This window comes from Scomber scombrus, chromosome 17 (genome assembly GCF_963691925.1).
Source record: "Scomber scombrus chromosome 17, fScoSco1.1, whole genome shotgun sequence".
Lineage (NCBI taxonomy): Eukaryota > Metazoa > Chordata > Actinopteri > Scombriformes > Scombridae > Scomber > Scomber scombrus.
This window is the reverse complement of record NC_084986.1, coordinates 2,799,670-2,816,452: the sequence shown is the minus strand read 5'-3', so window position 1 is coordinate 2,816,452 and position 16,783 is coordinate 2,799,670. Positions and strand designations below refer to the sequence as shown.

General features: G+C 42.0%; 1 protein-coding gene across 1 annotated transcript in view; it reads left to right on the top strand.

The window, feature by feature from the left end:
- The first annotated feature begins 364 nt into the window (after window positions 1-364).
- gtf3c2 (general transcription factor IIIC, polypeptide 2, beta) overlaps window positions 365-16,783 on the top strand; it is a 30,464-nt gene continuing 14,045 nt past the window's right edge. The window contains exons 1-11 of the mRNA XM_062437751.1: window positions 365-605; window positions 1,467-1,578; window positions 2,533-3,241; window positions 4,458-4,585; window positions 6,055-6,258; window positions 7,166-7,229; window positions 8,175-8,252; window positions 9,248-9,349; window positions 10,041-10,268; window positions 11,694-11,805; window positions 11,887-12,004. Of these exons, the coding sequence (XP_062293735.1) occupies window positions 1,554-1,578; window positions 2,533-3,241; window positions 4,458-4,585; window positions 6,055-6,258; window positions 7,166-7,229; window positions 8,175-8,252; window positions 9,248-9,349; window positions 10,041-10,268; window positions 11,694-11,805; window positions 11,887-12,004 (1,768 nt within the window). The 5' untranslated portion in view covers window positions 365-605; window positions 1,467-1,553. The remainder of the gene's footprint in view (window positions 606-1,466; window positions 1,579-2,532; window positions 3,242-4,457; window positions 4,586-6,054; window positions 6,259-7,165; window positions 7,230-8,174; window positions 8,253-9,247; window positions 9,350-10,040; window positions 10,269-11,693; window positions 11,806-11,886; window positions 12,005-16,783) is intronic.

Below are 16,783 nucleotides of genomic sequence, written 5' to 3'. Positions count from 1 at the left end.
ATTAAAAAAAACAAAAAGGGAGAGAAGACAAATAATACAAATAAATAATACAAAGGAATATTCGTCAGCGCGTAGACCAAAGTTCACATTACAAGAAAATATTATAATACAAGCAGGCTTTAAATGTTCTGATTGCTTTTTTGTCCTTTTTGGAAATAGTGGAAGTGTATTTTCCCATTTCTCGCCTCATCAACCCAAAGTTACCCCCCCCCCCTTCCTTTGGTTCTAGCTCAGGATTGAACTCGGCTCTCCGGCCAGCAGCAGGCGGAGGTGCAGTACCTCTAACCGATGATAGGGGGCTCTGTGGGGAACCACGCTCCTACAGTTAACATGGCGGTCTGATGTCAGCGGAATGAGAGTTACACAGCAAGCGGTGATCTCTAGAAAAAACAAACACCGGAGATGTTCCCGTTGATCTCCCGTTAAAAACACCCACCGCTTAAAGAAGGAGCAGCGTGTGGATGTGCGCGTGCTGGCTGCTTTATGACCTCAGCGCAGTTTGGGATTCGATCTCGGGTTAGGACGGATTCTAGAACGCCGGGCTCGGTAAGTTCCGCGGCCTATCAGCCTCCGCCACCGGGGATGAAGCCCGGACAGTAAGCAAGGTGAGCTTTTAACCGTGTCGCTATCTTCTCCCGGTAACTCCCAACTCGCTTTAAAAAAAAAAAAAAAAGAAGAAGAGCATTACCGGAATTTTGCCTCTTCTGTAGCCGGTTAGCTCGATAGCGTGGAAAGAAGGAAACCAGCCAAAGATACGAACATGTATTACTTAAATAACTTATAAATGCTTAATATTAATGTTAGGAAGCTGCGCCGAATGAAAGCATGACTCCTATCTACTAAGAAACGTCATATTTCGCCGGTGTTAAGAGGACGTGTCGGTGCACCGGGACGGAAGTCAGATTAAAATTGTGAGATTACTCAACGATGTTTGGTTGGAGAGTCTGTGCACATGACAGCTAGATATCGACCTGATATCGGTGTTAGAGTACACTGACTCCACTTTTCCTCACTTATACTTTGAGATAATATACTTATACTTATACTTTACATCTGAAGATATTTAAAATACAGTGAAGATGTTTTTAAGGAAGGTTATAATGTTAATTTACAAGTTAAAGCTACACAGAGCCCAAGAGGAAACACTGAGTAATATAATAAACATGTAGTGCTGGGAAGTGACTAAGTACAGTTTGAGGTACTTGTACTTTACTGTAGTACAGTTTGAGGTACTTGTACTTTACTGTAGTACAGTTAGAGGTACTTGTATTTTACTGTAGTACAGTTTGAGGTACTTGTCCTTTACTGTAGTATAGTTTGAGGTACTTGTGCTTTACTGTAGTACAGTTTGAGGTACTTGTACTTTAACACATGTTTATTGGGCGTGTGTTAAAGTACAAGTAACACTTTACAATAACGTGTAACACAAATGTAACGTGTGTCTTATTTTCTGTTTGTCGGAGCAGCATCGAGGCCGGAGTGAGAGGAAACTTGGCTCCACACATGAGGAAGCGTCTAACAAAGACAACCAAAGCAAAAGAAACCAGGAGCCTATGGACGCCACTGACCCTGAACAAGGTTTACTGCAAATACTCTCATCTGTTACCTGTGTTGTTGTTGTTTTTACCAGTGTCAACATGAGCCGGCAAATGTCAAGGGAAAAAATAGTGACCTGGTCAACCACAGCCTGGTCACCTGGGTGAGGGTGTCTGATGTTTAAAGACCCAAAACACCCGATGACCCCCGGTTATACCCGTTTACACCCGGTTACACCAGTTTACACCAGGTTACACAAGGTTACACCAAGTTACACCAGGTTACACAAAGTTACACCAAATTACACCAGATTACACCAGATTACAACAAGTTACACCATCTAACACAAAGTTACACCAGCTTACACCAAGTTACATCAGGCTACACCAAGTTACACCAGGTTACACCAAGCTACACCAAGTTACACCAGGTTACACCAAGCTACACCAGGTTACACTAAGTTGTACCAGGTTACACCAGGTTACACCAGTTACACCAGGTCACACCAGGTTACACAAGGCTACAACAAGTTACACCAGGTTACACCAAGTTTCACCAGGTTACACCAGGTTGCACCAGTTACACCACCAGGTTACACCAAGTTACACCAGCTTACACCAGCTTACACCAAGTTACACCAGGTTACACCAAGTTACACCAGCTTACACCAGCTTACACCAAGTTACATCAGGCTACACCAAGTTACACCAGGTTACACCAAGCTACACCAGGTTACACCAAGCTACACCAAGTTACACCAGGTTACATCAGGTTACACCAGGTTGCACCAGGTTACACCAAGTTACACCAGATTACACCAAGTTACACCAGGTTGCACCAGGTTACACCAAGTTACACCAGGTTGCACCAGTTACACCACCAGGTTACAGCACCAGGTTACACCAAGTTACACCAAGTTACACCAGGTTACACCAAGTTACACCACCAGGTTACACCAAGTTACATCAGTAATAATATGTTTCTCTCTCCCTGCAGGGCCAGAGTCGCCATCGAAGCAGCCGTGGGATTTAACACCCAGCTCCAAAGGACGACAACGGAAGAAAAACTCCAAATATTTGGATTATGAAACCGACGACACGGTTAATGTGCCGCAGAGCGTGCAGCAGAAACGAGGCAGGAAGAGCTGCGGAGATGGAGCCGCTACGAAGAAGACGCCGGCGAAGAGCGTAAAAGCAAAGAAGGCCACGAAGCAGCAGCAGGAGCAGCCGCAGCAGGAGCAGGAGCAGCAGCAGCAGCAGCAGCAGGAGCAGCAGCAGGAGCAGCAGCAGGAGCAGCAGCAGGAGCAGCAGCCGCCTACAGATGGAGGAGAAGAACTGACAGATAAAACTCCTAAAGAATCTGATGAAATAATATCAGATAAAACTCCTCAAGAATCTGATGAGATAATATCAGATAAAACTCCTAAAAAAAGGGGGAGGGGGAGGGGGAGGAAGACCCCGTCTAAAAAGACTCCCGCTAAAAGGACTCCTGCCGGGAAAAAAGCTCCGCCCACATGTGAGACAGGGGAGGAAGGAGCTGTAGAGGGAGGAGCTGTAGATGCAGCGCCGCAGGAGAACGGGACGCCGAAGCCAAAGAGGAAGTACGTGAAGAAGCAGAAGGTACAGGAAGTGGAAGCGGCTCCGTGTGAGGAACCGGAGGAGGCGATAGAACCGGGGCGCCGGCGCAGGAGAGGAGCCGCTACAGCGTGAGTCACATGACCTTTACTGTCATGGCTGCAGTTATACGTTGTTTACACTTTTATTAGCTCTGAGAGGAAGAGTGTAGTTTAAAGTGCTTCACAGTTATTTGATTGACAAGCTGATAATAAAGAGAAAAATAACAATAATAGTAATAATGATAGTAATTTAAAAAAGGAATAAAACAAAGAACAGTTTAAGAGCTTGTTTTTGTTGTGTTTTCCACCATCATTACCTTCAGCAGCTGACTGACTGTAAGCAGGTTTAGTGTCTCCAGACTTATTCTAACTACATTTAGCACTGAAATGGCCCACTTTCCTTCTTCCTCTTTACCTTCATCTTTCCTTCCTTCCTTCCTTCCTTCCTTCCTTCCTTCCTTCCTTCCTTCCTTCCTGTCTTCTTTTCCTCCCTTCCTTCCTTCCATCTGTACTTCCTTCCTTCCTTCCTTCCTTCCTTCCTTCCTTCCTTCCTGTCTTCTTTTCCTTCCTTCCTTCCTTCCATCCATCTGTATTTCCTCCCTTCCTTCCTTCCAGCGGTCCTTCCTCCCTTCCTAACTTCTTGTCTTATTTTCCTTCCTTCCTTCATTCCTTCCTTCCTGTTTTCTTTTCCTCCCTTCCTTCCTTCCATCTGTACTTCCTTCCTTCCTTCCTTCCTTCCTTCCTTCCTTCCTTCCTTCCTTCCTTCCCTCCTGTCTTCTTTTCCTTCCTTCCTTCCTTCCTTCCTGTCTTCTTTTCCTTCCTTCCTTCCTTCCATCCATCTGTACTTCCTCCCTTCCTTCCTTCCAGCGGTCCTTCCTCCCTTCCTAACTTCTTTTCTTATTTTCCTTCCTTCCTTCCTTCCTTCCTTCCTTCATTCCTTCCTTTCTGTCTTCTTTTCCTTCCTTCCTTCCTACCTTCCTTCCTTCCTTCCCTCCTGTCTTCTTTTCCTTCCTTCCTTCTGCCCTTCCATCTGTACTTCCTCCCTTCCTTCCTTCCAGCTGTCCTTCTTCCCCCTCTTCCATATTTCCTTCCTGTCTTCTTTTCCTTCCTTCCTCCATCTTTTTAATGATCAGACCCACATCAGATCAAATTGGGCTGTTTGTGGCACTCGAATGAAAATGAGTTTCACCCTCCTGTCCTGGAGTATTTTTAGCTTTAAGATGCTTTGTGAATAAAGCTTTAGTACAATAAGTATAAACATCATGAAGTCATTCAGTGTTATAAATGTAATCATTTCTTCTTTCAGGGCTTTGAAGTATCTCCACCTTTTGGCGAAGGAGGTGCTCAATCATCCTGCCGATGAGTCGGGATCCCCGCGAGGCGCCAACAGCGACGCCAGCGAACCGGAAAAGCCTCCGGTTAAAAAGCAGAAAGGTGAAGCTGAGAGTCGTCAACATTCACTCATTTTATTCATATTATATCAGATTTACTTTAATGTAATTAGTCCGAGAATTAACTATTTCCCTCAACGCATAAATAACACACATATCTGGATAAAGTCGCTCATGTTGACGGTTTAAAGCTTTGATTATATTTAATATTCATGTTTTAAACTACAAATAGATTTTATTGTGTGGATGATGTTGTTTTAAGTGCATTTTCAGAGCCTGAATCTCGTCTAATTACATGTAAAGAACCAAAAACGTCACATTTAATTACATTTTCTGTTAAAGGACTAGTTCAACATTTTTATTTACTTACTGCTTTAAAGTTAGATAAAAAGATTGATGCTGGTAGAGCTGCAGCAGTGAGTCGATTAATGGGTTAGTGGATTAACCCTCCTGTTGTCCTTGAGTCAAGGGAGGGAGGGAGGGAGGGAGGAAGGAAGGAAGGAAGAAAAAGGAAGGAAGGAAGGGGGAAGGAAGGAAGGAGGAAGGAAGGAAGGAATGAAAGGAGGGAGGAAGAAGGAAAGGAAGAAAAGGAGGGAGGGAGGAAAGGAAGGGAGGAAGAAGGAAGGAAAGGTAAGGTGGGAGGAAGGAAGGAAGGGAAGAAGGAAGGAAAGGAGGAAGGAAGGAAGGAGGGAAGGGAGGGAGGAAGAAGGAAAGGGAGGAAGACAGGAGGAAGGGAGGAAGAAGGAAGGAAAGGAGGGAGGAAGGAAGGAAGGGGGGAAGAAGGAAGGAAAGGAGGAAGGGGGGAAGAAGGAAGGAAAGGAGGGAGGGAGGAAGGAAGGAAGAAAAAGGAAGGAAGGAAGGGGGAAGGAAGGAAGGAGGAAGGAAGGAAGGAATGAAAGGAGGGAGGAAGAAGGAAAGGAAGAAAAGGAGGGAGGGAGGAAAGGAAGGGAGGAAGAAGGAAGGAAAGGTGGGAGGAAGGAAGGAAGGGAAGAAGGAAGGAAAGGAGGAAGGAAGGAGGGAAGGGAGGGAGGGAGGAAGAAGGAAAGGGAGGAAGACGGAAGGAAAGGAGGAAGGGAGGAAGAAGGAAGGAAAGGAGGGAGGAAGGAAGGGGGGAAGAAGGAAGGAAAGGAGGGAGGGAGGGAGGAAATTAGGAAAGAGTGAGGGAGGGAGAAAGCAAAAGAGGAAAGGAGGAAGGGAGGAAGGAAAGAAAGGGAAGGAGAGAAGAAAGGGGGAGGGAGGAAGTACAGACGGAAGGAATGGAGGGAGGGAAGAAGGAACAGTCAAAACAGACGTGGTCAATTTGAGCCGGGAGGACGACAGGAAGGTTAATATCTCTGTCTGTATTAGGTAACATGAGTTTAAAGGGATTTAATTTACAAGATGAGCCAAAAACTCAACTTTTTTACTTCTTAAAATAGTTGAATTTGCCATTAAATGTTTAAATTATGATATATACTAGTTACCGTAATGTCTATAATAGCATTAACCGTCTCTGTGTGCTTTTTATTACAGGTGCTCGTAAAGGCCAGAAGAGGAAACGTGGCTATGACAGCGACGCAGCGGAGGATGAAGACTTCGTTCCAGACGTTGACGATGATGAAGATGTCGAGGAAATGGAGGAGGAAGAGGCGGGCGACTCGGACATGGACTTAGATCTGTGGACGAGTCGTAAAAGTCCGGCAGCTTCTCACGTCAGCAGGAATTATTCTGTTAGTGGTTTTTATCTTTTATCTTCTCCGCTGCTTTAAGTTTAAAGTTGTGACTCTAAAAACAAGATTTACAGGCCGGAAAATTAGATTTAAATGATTGTTCAGCTTCATTAAAAACCAACTGGTGCTTTAGTTCAGGGGGTTAAACATGAGGCCAGAGGGCCAGAACCGGGCCGCCAAGGGTCCAATCCGGCCCACTTTCCTTCCTGTCTTCTTTTCCTTCTGTCCTTCCTTCCTTCCTTCCTTCCTTCTTTCCTTCCTTCCTTCCTTCCTTCCATCTGTCCTTCATTCCTCCCTTTCTTCCTTCCTTCCTTCCTTCTGTCTGTCCTTCTTCACTTCCTTCCTTAGATCTTTCCTTCTGTCCTTCTTCCCTTTGTTTCTTCCTTCCTTCTTTTCTTTCCTTCCTTCCTTCCTTCTTTCCTTCCTCCCTTTCTTCCTTCCTTCTTTCTTTCCTTCCTCCCTTTCTTTCCTTCCTCCCTTTTTTCCTTCCTTCCTTTCTTCCTTCCTCACTTTCTTCCTTTCTTCTTTCCTCCCTTTGTTCCTTCCTTCCTTCCTTCCTTTATTCCTTCTTCCCTTTTTTCCTTCCTTCCTTCTTTCCTCCCTTTCTTCCTTCCTTCCTTTCTTCCTTCTTTCCTTCCCCCTCTTTCCTTCCTCCCTTTCTTCCAGTTTTGTCTACAGTTTAGTTAATAATTTTAACAACACTCTCCTTTTTATATTTAAATCATGTGTTTTCATAACTGTGATGAACATCATGAATCAGTTATTAAGATTCCTGCAGAGTCGATTTCAACTGAAACATAACTTGAGAGTTAAAAGGTTATAAAAAAGCACCGAAGGGAAGACAATTATAAACTATTAAACTCATCAAACCTGATCCAATCTCCTCCTGCAGGCCGGCATGAACATCAGAACAGCCAACGGACTCACCGCCAACGTGATGAGGACCGTCTGGGACTCCGTCGAGACCAACAAGAAGTTGTGAGTAGCTGCAGGTTTAGGAAACATCATCAGAGCCTCAGACTGTGACACACATTAGGATTATTGATGTAGTAACATAGACTGTATATATATAATGGACGTAACATCCGTGATGTCACCCATTGGTTCGTGGACTGCTGCTCGGAGGCCAATAGTATCGGATCTGAGCAGCGCCATCTTGAAAATTTCCGGTGCATGCTGGGAAAAATAAAAACAGGGATTCTACTTATATGGGCATCAGGAGGAGCATGAGGCGCCCTCCTGAACCTGTGAACCAATCAACCTGTCAATCACGACGTAGCCACGAACTAATGTATACCCTGCTTTATCGTCACATATAAAATCAGGGAGGCCAAAATGTCCCAAATGAACATCATACTGCATTGAAGAAGGCTTTAAACTAGCGATTGAGACCATAAACACATTTTGAAAACGTTTACTGAGGTTAGAAATCAAGTGAGAAGTTGGTGAATTCTCCATTAACTTGTATAGAGACGGAAGTCCTTTTGACACCAAAACGGTCGCCCCCTGGTGGCCTTTTGATAGAATGCAGTTTTAAGTTACTTCCGCGGTTGGCCTCATTTCAGAGGACCGGAACTCCCCGCCTGTGTAGTGATTAACAGCTCTAAATACCATCTAAATGTACTTCTAGACCTGTTAAAGTTGATGTTGTATTATCTGTTTATAGTTATGAATATTTTCCAGCTGCAGACATGATGTAGAGAACTGAGCTCAGTGATGATATGAATGAAATGTTCAGTATGTGTCACAGATTCAGTGAAGAGCAAAACAAGTCTGTAAAAAACAAGTGTTTGGTTACGACACTGCTGGTTATTTATAACTCTGTGTGTCTGTGTGTGTGTGTGTGTGTGTGTGTGTGTGTGTGTGTGTGTGTGTGTGTGTGTGTGTGTGTGTGTGTGTGTGTGTGTGTGTGTGTGTTTTCAGCCGGGAGGAGCACCACAGCAGCTGGGTTTTCCCAGAGTGGGTCCCTTCCACCAGCCACTGGCATCTGGTTCCTCAAAGGTAGTTTTTTGTTTTTTTCAACCTTTTGTTTGTTTTAGTTATAACTGAGTGAATTTAGGTTTCTGATAGAAGGAGTCTGGTGGTTGCGGCTCAGGAGGGAGAGCGGGTCGTCCACTAATCAGAAGATCGGTGGTTCGATTCCCGGCTCCTCCAGTCTGCATAACCATGTGTTAATGAACAAGATACTTAATCCCAAATTACTCCTGATGGCTGCACCAACAGTGTGTAAATATGTGAATGTGTAATCTAGTGTAAAAGCACTTTGAGTGGTCAAAAGACTAAAAAAAAAAATATTTAAGTAGAGTCCATTTAAAAATGTTCAAAGGTTAGTATCTGTATTTTAATCCTGCAGCACCGTCGCCAAGCTGCCATCATTATAAGAGTTTGTTTTATATACTTATTTTAACCCTCCTGTTGTCCTCAAGTCAAGGAAGGAAGGGAGGAAGAAGGAAGGATAGAAGGGAGGAAGGGAAGAAGGAAGGAAAGGAGGGAGGAAAGGAGGGAGGAAGGAAGGAAGGAAGGAAAGGAGGAAGGAAGGGAGGAAGAAGGAAGGATGGAAGGGAGGAAGAAGGAAGGGAAAGAAAGGAGGGAAGGAAGAAGGAAGGAAAGGAGGGAGAAAGGAAGGAGGGGAGGAAGAAGGAAGGAGGGAGGGAGGAAGGAAGGGAGGAAGAAGGAAGAAAGAAGGAAAGGAGGGAGAAAGGAAGGAGGGGAGGAATAAGGAAGGAGGGGAGGAATAAGGAAGGAGGGAAGGAAGGAAAGGAGGGAGGAAGGAAGGAAGAAGGAAAGAAAGGAAGGAAGAAAAGGAACAAAGGAAGGGGGATGGAGGAAGGACAGAAGGAAGGGAGGAAGGACAGACGGAAGGAAGGAAGGGAGGAAAGAAGGAACAGTCAAAACAGACGGGGTTAATTTGACCCGGGAGGACGACACAAAGGTTAAAGTAAGTTATTTCACTAACTTAAATGTTTGTTTTATGTTTTTAATGTGTTGTTTTCTAGTGATGTGGAGAAATATCTGCCTCAGGAGTTTCAATCAGCTGCTTTCAAAGTGTCCAGAGAAGGTTTGAGTAAAGAGGAGACGCCTCTGCAGAGACTCAACAGGTGAAACATCACAACTAAACTAAAGGAATAAAGTTTAAACTCTTTACATTATATAAAACACACATTAGAGCAGGGATGTCAAACATGCAGCCCGTGGGCCAGAAAGGCCCGCCAAGGGGTCCAATCCGGCCCACTTTCACTGTCTTTTTTCCTTCCTTCTTGTCTTAACTTCCTTCCTTACATCTGTCTGTCTTCCCATTCTTCCATCTTTTCTTCCTGTCTTCTTTACCTTCCTTCCTTCCTTCCTTCCTTCCTTCCTTCCTTCCTTCCTTCCTTCCTTCCTTCCTTCCTTCCTTCCTTCCTTCCTGTCTTCTCTTCCTTCCTTCCTTCCTGTCTTCTCTTCTCTTCCTTCCTTCCATTCTTCCTTTCTTTCTTCCTTCCTTCCTTCCTTCTTGTCTTATCTTCCTTCCTTACATCTGTCTGTCTTCCCATTCTTCCATCTTTTCTTCCTGTCTTCTTTACCTTCCTTCCTTCCTTCCATCCTTCCTTCATCCTGGCCTTCTCTTCCCTCCTTCCTTCAATCCTTCCTTCCTTCCTTCCTTCCATCCTTCCTTCTTTTCTTCCATCTTACCTTCCTGTCTTGTTTTCTCTCCTTCCTTCTTGTCTTCTCTTCCTTCCTTACATCTATATTTCTTCCCTTTTTTCCATCTTTCCTTCCTTCCTTTCTTATTATATTAATGTACCTGCCCAGGTTTGGGTCCTTACCCGCTCACCCGGACCGCTGGGACATGTACCTGTATGCAGGCGGACCGGTCTGGGCCTTGGAGTGGTGTCCGACTCCCGACGGAGCTCCGGCCAACCAGTACGTAGCCGTTTCCTGCCACCGAGGGATGGACGACCGGCACCACATCCACAACTCCTACAGCGGAGCGGGACTCATCCAGCTGTGGAACCTCGGCAAGCTGGAGTATGACAGCAGGTACAGATGTGCTCAGAGGACGGTTTCTATGGATACTAACCTTTAAATACTGTTCATGTTTACATTTGAGAGCTTTAAAAACACCTTAACCTTTGTGTCGTCCTCCCGGGTCAAATTGACCCCGTCTGTTTTGACTGTTCCTTCTTTCCTCCCTTACTTCTCTCTTTCTTTCCTCCCTCCATCCCCCTTTCTTTCTTCCTTCTGTCCTTCCTTCCTCCCTCCCTCCTTATTTCCTTCCCTCCCTCCTTCTCTTTTTCTTTCCTCCCCCCTACCTTCCTCCTTTCCTTCCTTCTTTCCTCCCTTTCTTCCTTCCTTCTGTCCTTCCTTCCTTTCCCTCCTTTCCTTCCTTCCTTCCTTTTTTCCTCCATTTTTTCCTCCCTTCCTACCTTCCTCCCTCCTTTCCTTCCCTCCTTATGTCCTTCTTTCCTTCCTTTCCCTCCTTTCCTTCCTTCTTCCTGCTTTCCTCCCTTTCTTCCTTCCTTCTGTCCTTCCTTCCTTCTTTCCTTCCCTCCTTCCTGCGCTCCTTCCTTCCTCCCTCTCTCCTTCTTTCCTTCCCTCCTTCCTGCCCTCCCTCCCTCCTTTCCTTCCTTCCTCCCTCCCTCCTTCCTTCTTTCCTCCTTCCCTTCCTTCCTTGACTTGAGGACAACAGGAGGGTTAAACACATTTCTTTTAAGCTGTACTTTTCCTAGTGTGACCCACAGTTTGCAGGAATTGAAATAAAATGCATCATTCTTTTTCATTTTGTGCAGCTGATACACATTTTTATGTATGCAAATATACAAATTTGACCAGTGTTTATCAAAACAAGCTGTTTATATCTGTTTATATCTGTGCTCCATTAGTCTATCCTGGTATGGAAAGATTCAGGTTTTTGGGGGAGTATTTTTTCTATTTTGGTCACATGTAGTCACATAAAGTAGTTTGGCAGTGTAACATAAATCTGTTTATTGTTGCATTTTATTTCCGTTTCATTTATGCAATGTTTGGAATAACATCACAACTAGTCTGAAACTTAACATCCTGCAAAAGTGCCAAAAGATAAGTTATTGTCACTTCAAATGTCATAAAACAAAGAAAAGCAGCAAATCTTCACATCTAACGAGCTGGATTCAGTTAATTTTTTGTCATTTTTGCTCAATACATGAAATAAATATCACAACTCAGCCATCACCTAGTTTAAAACTAAAGCTACCATTCATTAATGTGAAGGAATAATCTATATTTTACCTTTTTCATGTCCCTGTTTGCATTTGTGTTGAGTCAGAACTGGTTGAGTTTGAGTTTTCAACACTTTAACTCTTAACTTTAAAGATAAATATTAAATAATCCTCTTTCTTTCTCCCCACACAGTCAATAATAGAGAATTTCCTCTCCAGTTTAGCCTTCATCACTCATCGTTCCTCTTTTCTTTTGTGCTCTCTGCAGACCGGACTCTCAGCCAGCGTTGGCTTACGGTCTGGCTCAGGACAAAGGCTTCATCTGGCATCTAAAGTGGTGTCCGTCAGGAGGCTGGGAGCTACCCAGCTGCAGCAGAAAGGTGAGTTTCTATAACCAGGCTTCCATAATGATGAGTTTTTGAAAAGCAGCTTTGTAATTAATAACTGTGACTTCTCTTCAGGCTCCTTTCCTGCCCAGATTGGGTCTTCTAGCAGTCGCTACGTCTACCTGTGTGGTGACCATTTACAGCCTGCCCCATCCCGACGCTCTGCACTCCAGCTGTCATATCTCCAAATCTGGTAAGACTCTGAATATCAACGTTTTTTAAGGACTTTTTTTTGGGTCATTTTGGCTTTTTATGTGAAAGTGAGACAGGAAACAGGTGATGAAAAGGAGGGAATTATGGTTATCTGCTATGTGCCTTAACCATTAAGCCACCACAGGACTCTTAAGTGGCAATTTTCTATTAAGATCATCTTTTACTGATGCAGAAAACACCTCAATTGACTGAGACTGTCTATGTCATAATTACACAGAAGATAAAAACTTACTGTAGGAAAAGGGAAGCAGATATTTTTGGGTCTTTTGCATTAAAACCAGTATCATTTGCATTTGACCTGATTTGGACTTCCAGTATAAATGATGCTTAAGTCTCCAAAACATCTGAAAACAACAGATATGTCATAGAAGGATGTAAAAGCTAAATAAACAAATATATCTGTAAACACAGGAAGGAATTAGACTAATGTGACTTTGGTTACTAGTTGTCTTAAAAATGTTTTAAATTAGTTTTATAACCTCTTACACATAAAAGTAGTGTAATTTATGTGTTGAGGTTTTTTTACTTTGTATATAAATGATGCACCAGATATTATACTGGCATACCACACTGATCAGACTGGATGTAGTTTTCTCTCTGACTAATAAATATATTTTATAGGTTCAGTTTTTTTCTTCTAAAGATTTATTTTTTAGCTTTTTGCCTTTATTTTGACAGTAGGTGGCGGATAGGAAACAGGTAGAGAGAGAGAGAGAAAGAGAGAGAGAGAGAGAGAGAGATGACCTGCAGCAAAAGTCCCTTGCTGGAATCAAACCAGTGACGTTGTCATTATGTGACACACACCTTAACCACTCAGCTACCACAATGCTCCATAAGTTCAGTTTTAACACTTTATATCAGTCACATCCTGGTTTACATCTTAGCTTCTGTATCCAGTAAATGAGTGTAAATAAATCAGAAGCTGCAGTTCATTGTATGTCCAGCAGAGGGCAGTGTTGTCTTTCTAAATGATGAAGTCATTACGTTGGTTTACCTGTTTCCTGTTGAAGCCGGTAAAGACATGAGACTGCAGCACAGCAGTGACTCAGTGATGCTTATTATAAAGAATATTAACAGCTAGACTCTGGCTTTGTTAACATCTCACTGAAATCACTGCTGCTGTGTTTCATATGAGCTTAACAATAAAACACTTTATTCTCTCTTTATGCCAAATCATCATCTGCAGGGTGAATAATTATATTTGGTAACTTCCATAAACTTCTTAAATATCCTCCTCATGCCTCTCTGTCAGGTTGTATGAGGTCAGGTTGTCAGGTTATATAAAGACTATTTGGTAAATATTTTACCTTTTTAGACCAGCGAGGAGCCAAATAATAGCATGAGGGTCAAACTCATTTACATTAAAGGTCCACAAACAGACCATTATGATCTGATGTGGGCCGGATTATTAAAAAGATGGAAGGAAGGAAGGAAGGAAGGAAGGAAGGAAGGAAGAAAGAAAGAAATGAAGGAAGGACAAATAGAAGGAAGGAAGGAAGGAAAGAAAGGAAGGAAGAAGCACAGTATGATCTGATGTGGGCCTGATCATTGAAAAGATGGAGGGAAGGAAGGAAGGAAGAAATGGAGGAAGGAAAGAAAGGAAGGAAGGAAGGACAAATAAAAGGAAGGAAGGAAGGAAAGAAAGAAAGGAAGTAAGGATGGAAGAAAGGAAGAAAGAAATGGAGGAAGGACAAATAAAATGAAAGGAAGGAAGTAAAGAAAAGAAGGTAGGAAGACAGGGATGAAGCACAAATGGAAGGAAGGAATGAAGAAAGAAATGGAGGAAGGAAAGAAAGGAAGGAAGGACATATAGAAGGAAGGAAGTAAAAAAAGAAGGAACGAAGAAATGGAGGAAGGAAAGAAAGGAAGGAAGGACATATAGAAGGAAGGAAGGAAGGAAGGAAGGAGCACAGTATGATCTGATGTGGGCCTGATCATTGAAAAGATGGAGGGAAGGAAGGAAGAAAGGAAGAAAGAAATGGAGGAAGGACAAATAAAATGAACGGAAGGAAGTAAAGAAAAGAAGGAAGGAAGACAGGGAGGAAGGACAAATGGAAGGAAGGAATGAAGAAAGAAATGGAGGAAGGAAAGAAAGGAAGGAAGGAAGGAAGAAATAGAGGAAGGAAAGAAAGGAAGGAAGGAAGTAAAAAAAGAAGGAAGGAAGAAAGGGAGAAAGGAAAGAAGGACAAACGGAAGGAAGGAAGTAAATAAAAGAAGGAAAGAAAAGACAGGAAGGAAAGCAGGCCGGATTGGACCCCTTGGCGGGCCGGTTCTGGTCCACAGACCTCATGTTTGACCCCCTGCTATTTGGTAACTTCACTGATCTTGATTTGCAACATAAAAATGAAAGAAGTAATATAATATCCTTTAATAACTCTCTGCTGTTCAATGGGCTCCTTATAAAGGGTTCAACAAGCAGCCACACTTTATTTACTATTTATTATCATTAAAATAAATAAGCTACATAAAAACATTTAAGAAAAAATCCCAGAACATGAGCAGTAATAAATAATAATGAAGAAAAGCAGAATTTATTGTAGCGAAACTGCAGAAAATGTTTTTATAATTTAGATTTTGTCACATTTGGATGAAGCTTTCAATAAGATCCGTTTATAATTATTAACATTAAAAATAATAATGTAATGAACAAGCTGTGTGTGTGTGTGTGTGTGTGTGTGTACAATATATCTACACACACACACACACTGATTGATTAACTGGATCATCAGTATGTGATCCATCACATCAGACAACATTAACTGGACCAGAACTCATTCAATTACACAACAATGGCAGCAGTTAACTACTCCTCTAAAAGACTGGAAGCCACCCACACACACACATATACACACACATATACACACATATACACATCCTTACACACACACACACACATATACACATCCTTACACACACACACACACATACACACACACACACACACATACACACACACACACACACACATACACACACACACATATACACATCCTTACACACACACACACACACACATACACACACACACATATACACAAATACACACACACACATACACACACACATATACACATATATACACACACACACATATACACAAATACACACACACACATACACACACACACATATATATATATACACACACACACAATCACACACATACATACAATCACACTATAGACACACATACACACTCACACACACACACACACACATACACACACACACATATACACATCCTTACACACACACATACACACACACACACACACACACACACATACACACACACATATACACAAATACACACACACACATACACACACACACACACATATACACACACACATACACACACACATATACACATATATACACACACACACATATACACTTATACACACACACACACAATCACAATCACACACATACATACACTCACACACACACACACACACGTACACCCACTCACATACACACATACATCCTTACACACACACACACACACACACACACACACACACACACACACACACACACACTCTCTCCAGCAGTGTGTATATACTGATATTATGAATGTTGCCGTCGGTGGTTTCGGTCTGTTCAGATCTCTGCAGACTGTATGATCGAGATTAATGGAGAGTTTATCTGCCACATCCATCACACACAGAATAGTGTGTGTGTGTGTGTGTATATATGTGTGTGTGTGTGTGTGTGTGTGTATATGTGTGTGTGCCCAGCAGGCTAATCCCATTAAACACCAGTCTTAAACTCATAGCATGTCAGTCCAACACACACTCACAATCTTTACATTATATCACCGTAGAAACAGGAAACATCCATCTTTCTTTATATATTATATTTCCTCCTCTCTGCTTCTCTGAGTCTCAGTCTAACATGAGTGTTGCTGATATTTGTGTTTTAATGTTTATTATTATAGTTTAAAGTGGAAAAGGCTTTAAAATGCAGCAGTTTAAAGCTCCTTAAAAAGTCTTATTTTTGATATTTAAGGTCTAAAAATGTGTTAAAATAACTGTAATTGTAGGATTTAAGCCATTAAATTTGATTTTAGCATTATTATATTAGCTCACTTTATGTTATTTATCATTATTATCATTATTGTCTTATTATTTTTGCATAAACTAACCAATCAACTTATTAATTAAAGTTAAAAAATGATGAGAATATTGAACTATAATGAAACTAATCACCTATATAATTCACAATGAGCTCCATTTCAACCCACTACAACAGTAAATATCCTGCTTTTGCATTATTATTAAATGTCTCATAATATATTATATATTATACAACAGTCACATGTGTTAATACAGACTATTACTGCAGTTATATTAGCATTTTTAGACGAGTTAAGGATCTAAATTCTTCCTCTTCCGCTGTTTGCTGAGCAGCTTTAACACAATAAGCATCAATAGTTTTATTTTTTACTTTTAAAAAGGTTTTAAAAAGTCTTAAAAGTCATTAAATATGTACTTTAAAAATGTGCAGATGCAGTTTTAAACCCTCAAAAAGCCAAATTAAATCAAATTCTTCTACATCAACTTGCCAACATCTGTATTTATTGATATATATCAGCACTGAACTGATTTTAAGAGCTCATGCATGGCCGCTCTCATGTTATAATTTAAATTACATACTATATAATATGATATAACTGCAGGTATAGTACACACTCCGCTATTATTACACTTGACTTGCTTTTATAATTAAGAGAAGAAGAAGAAAAAAAATCCAG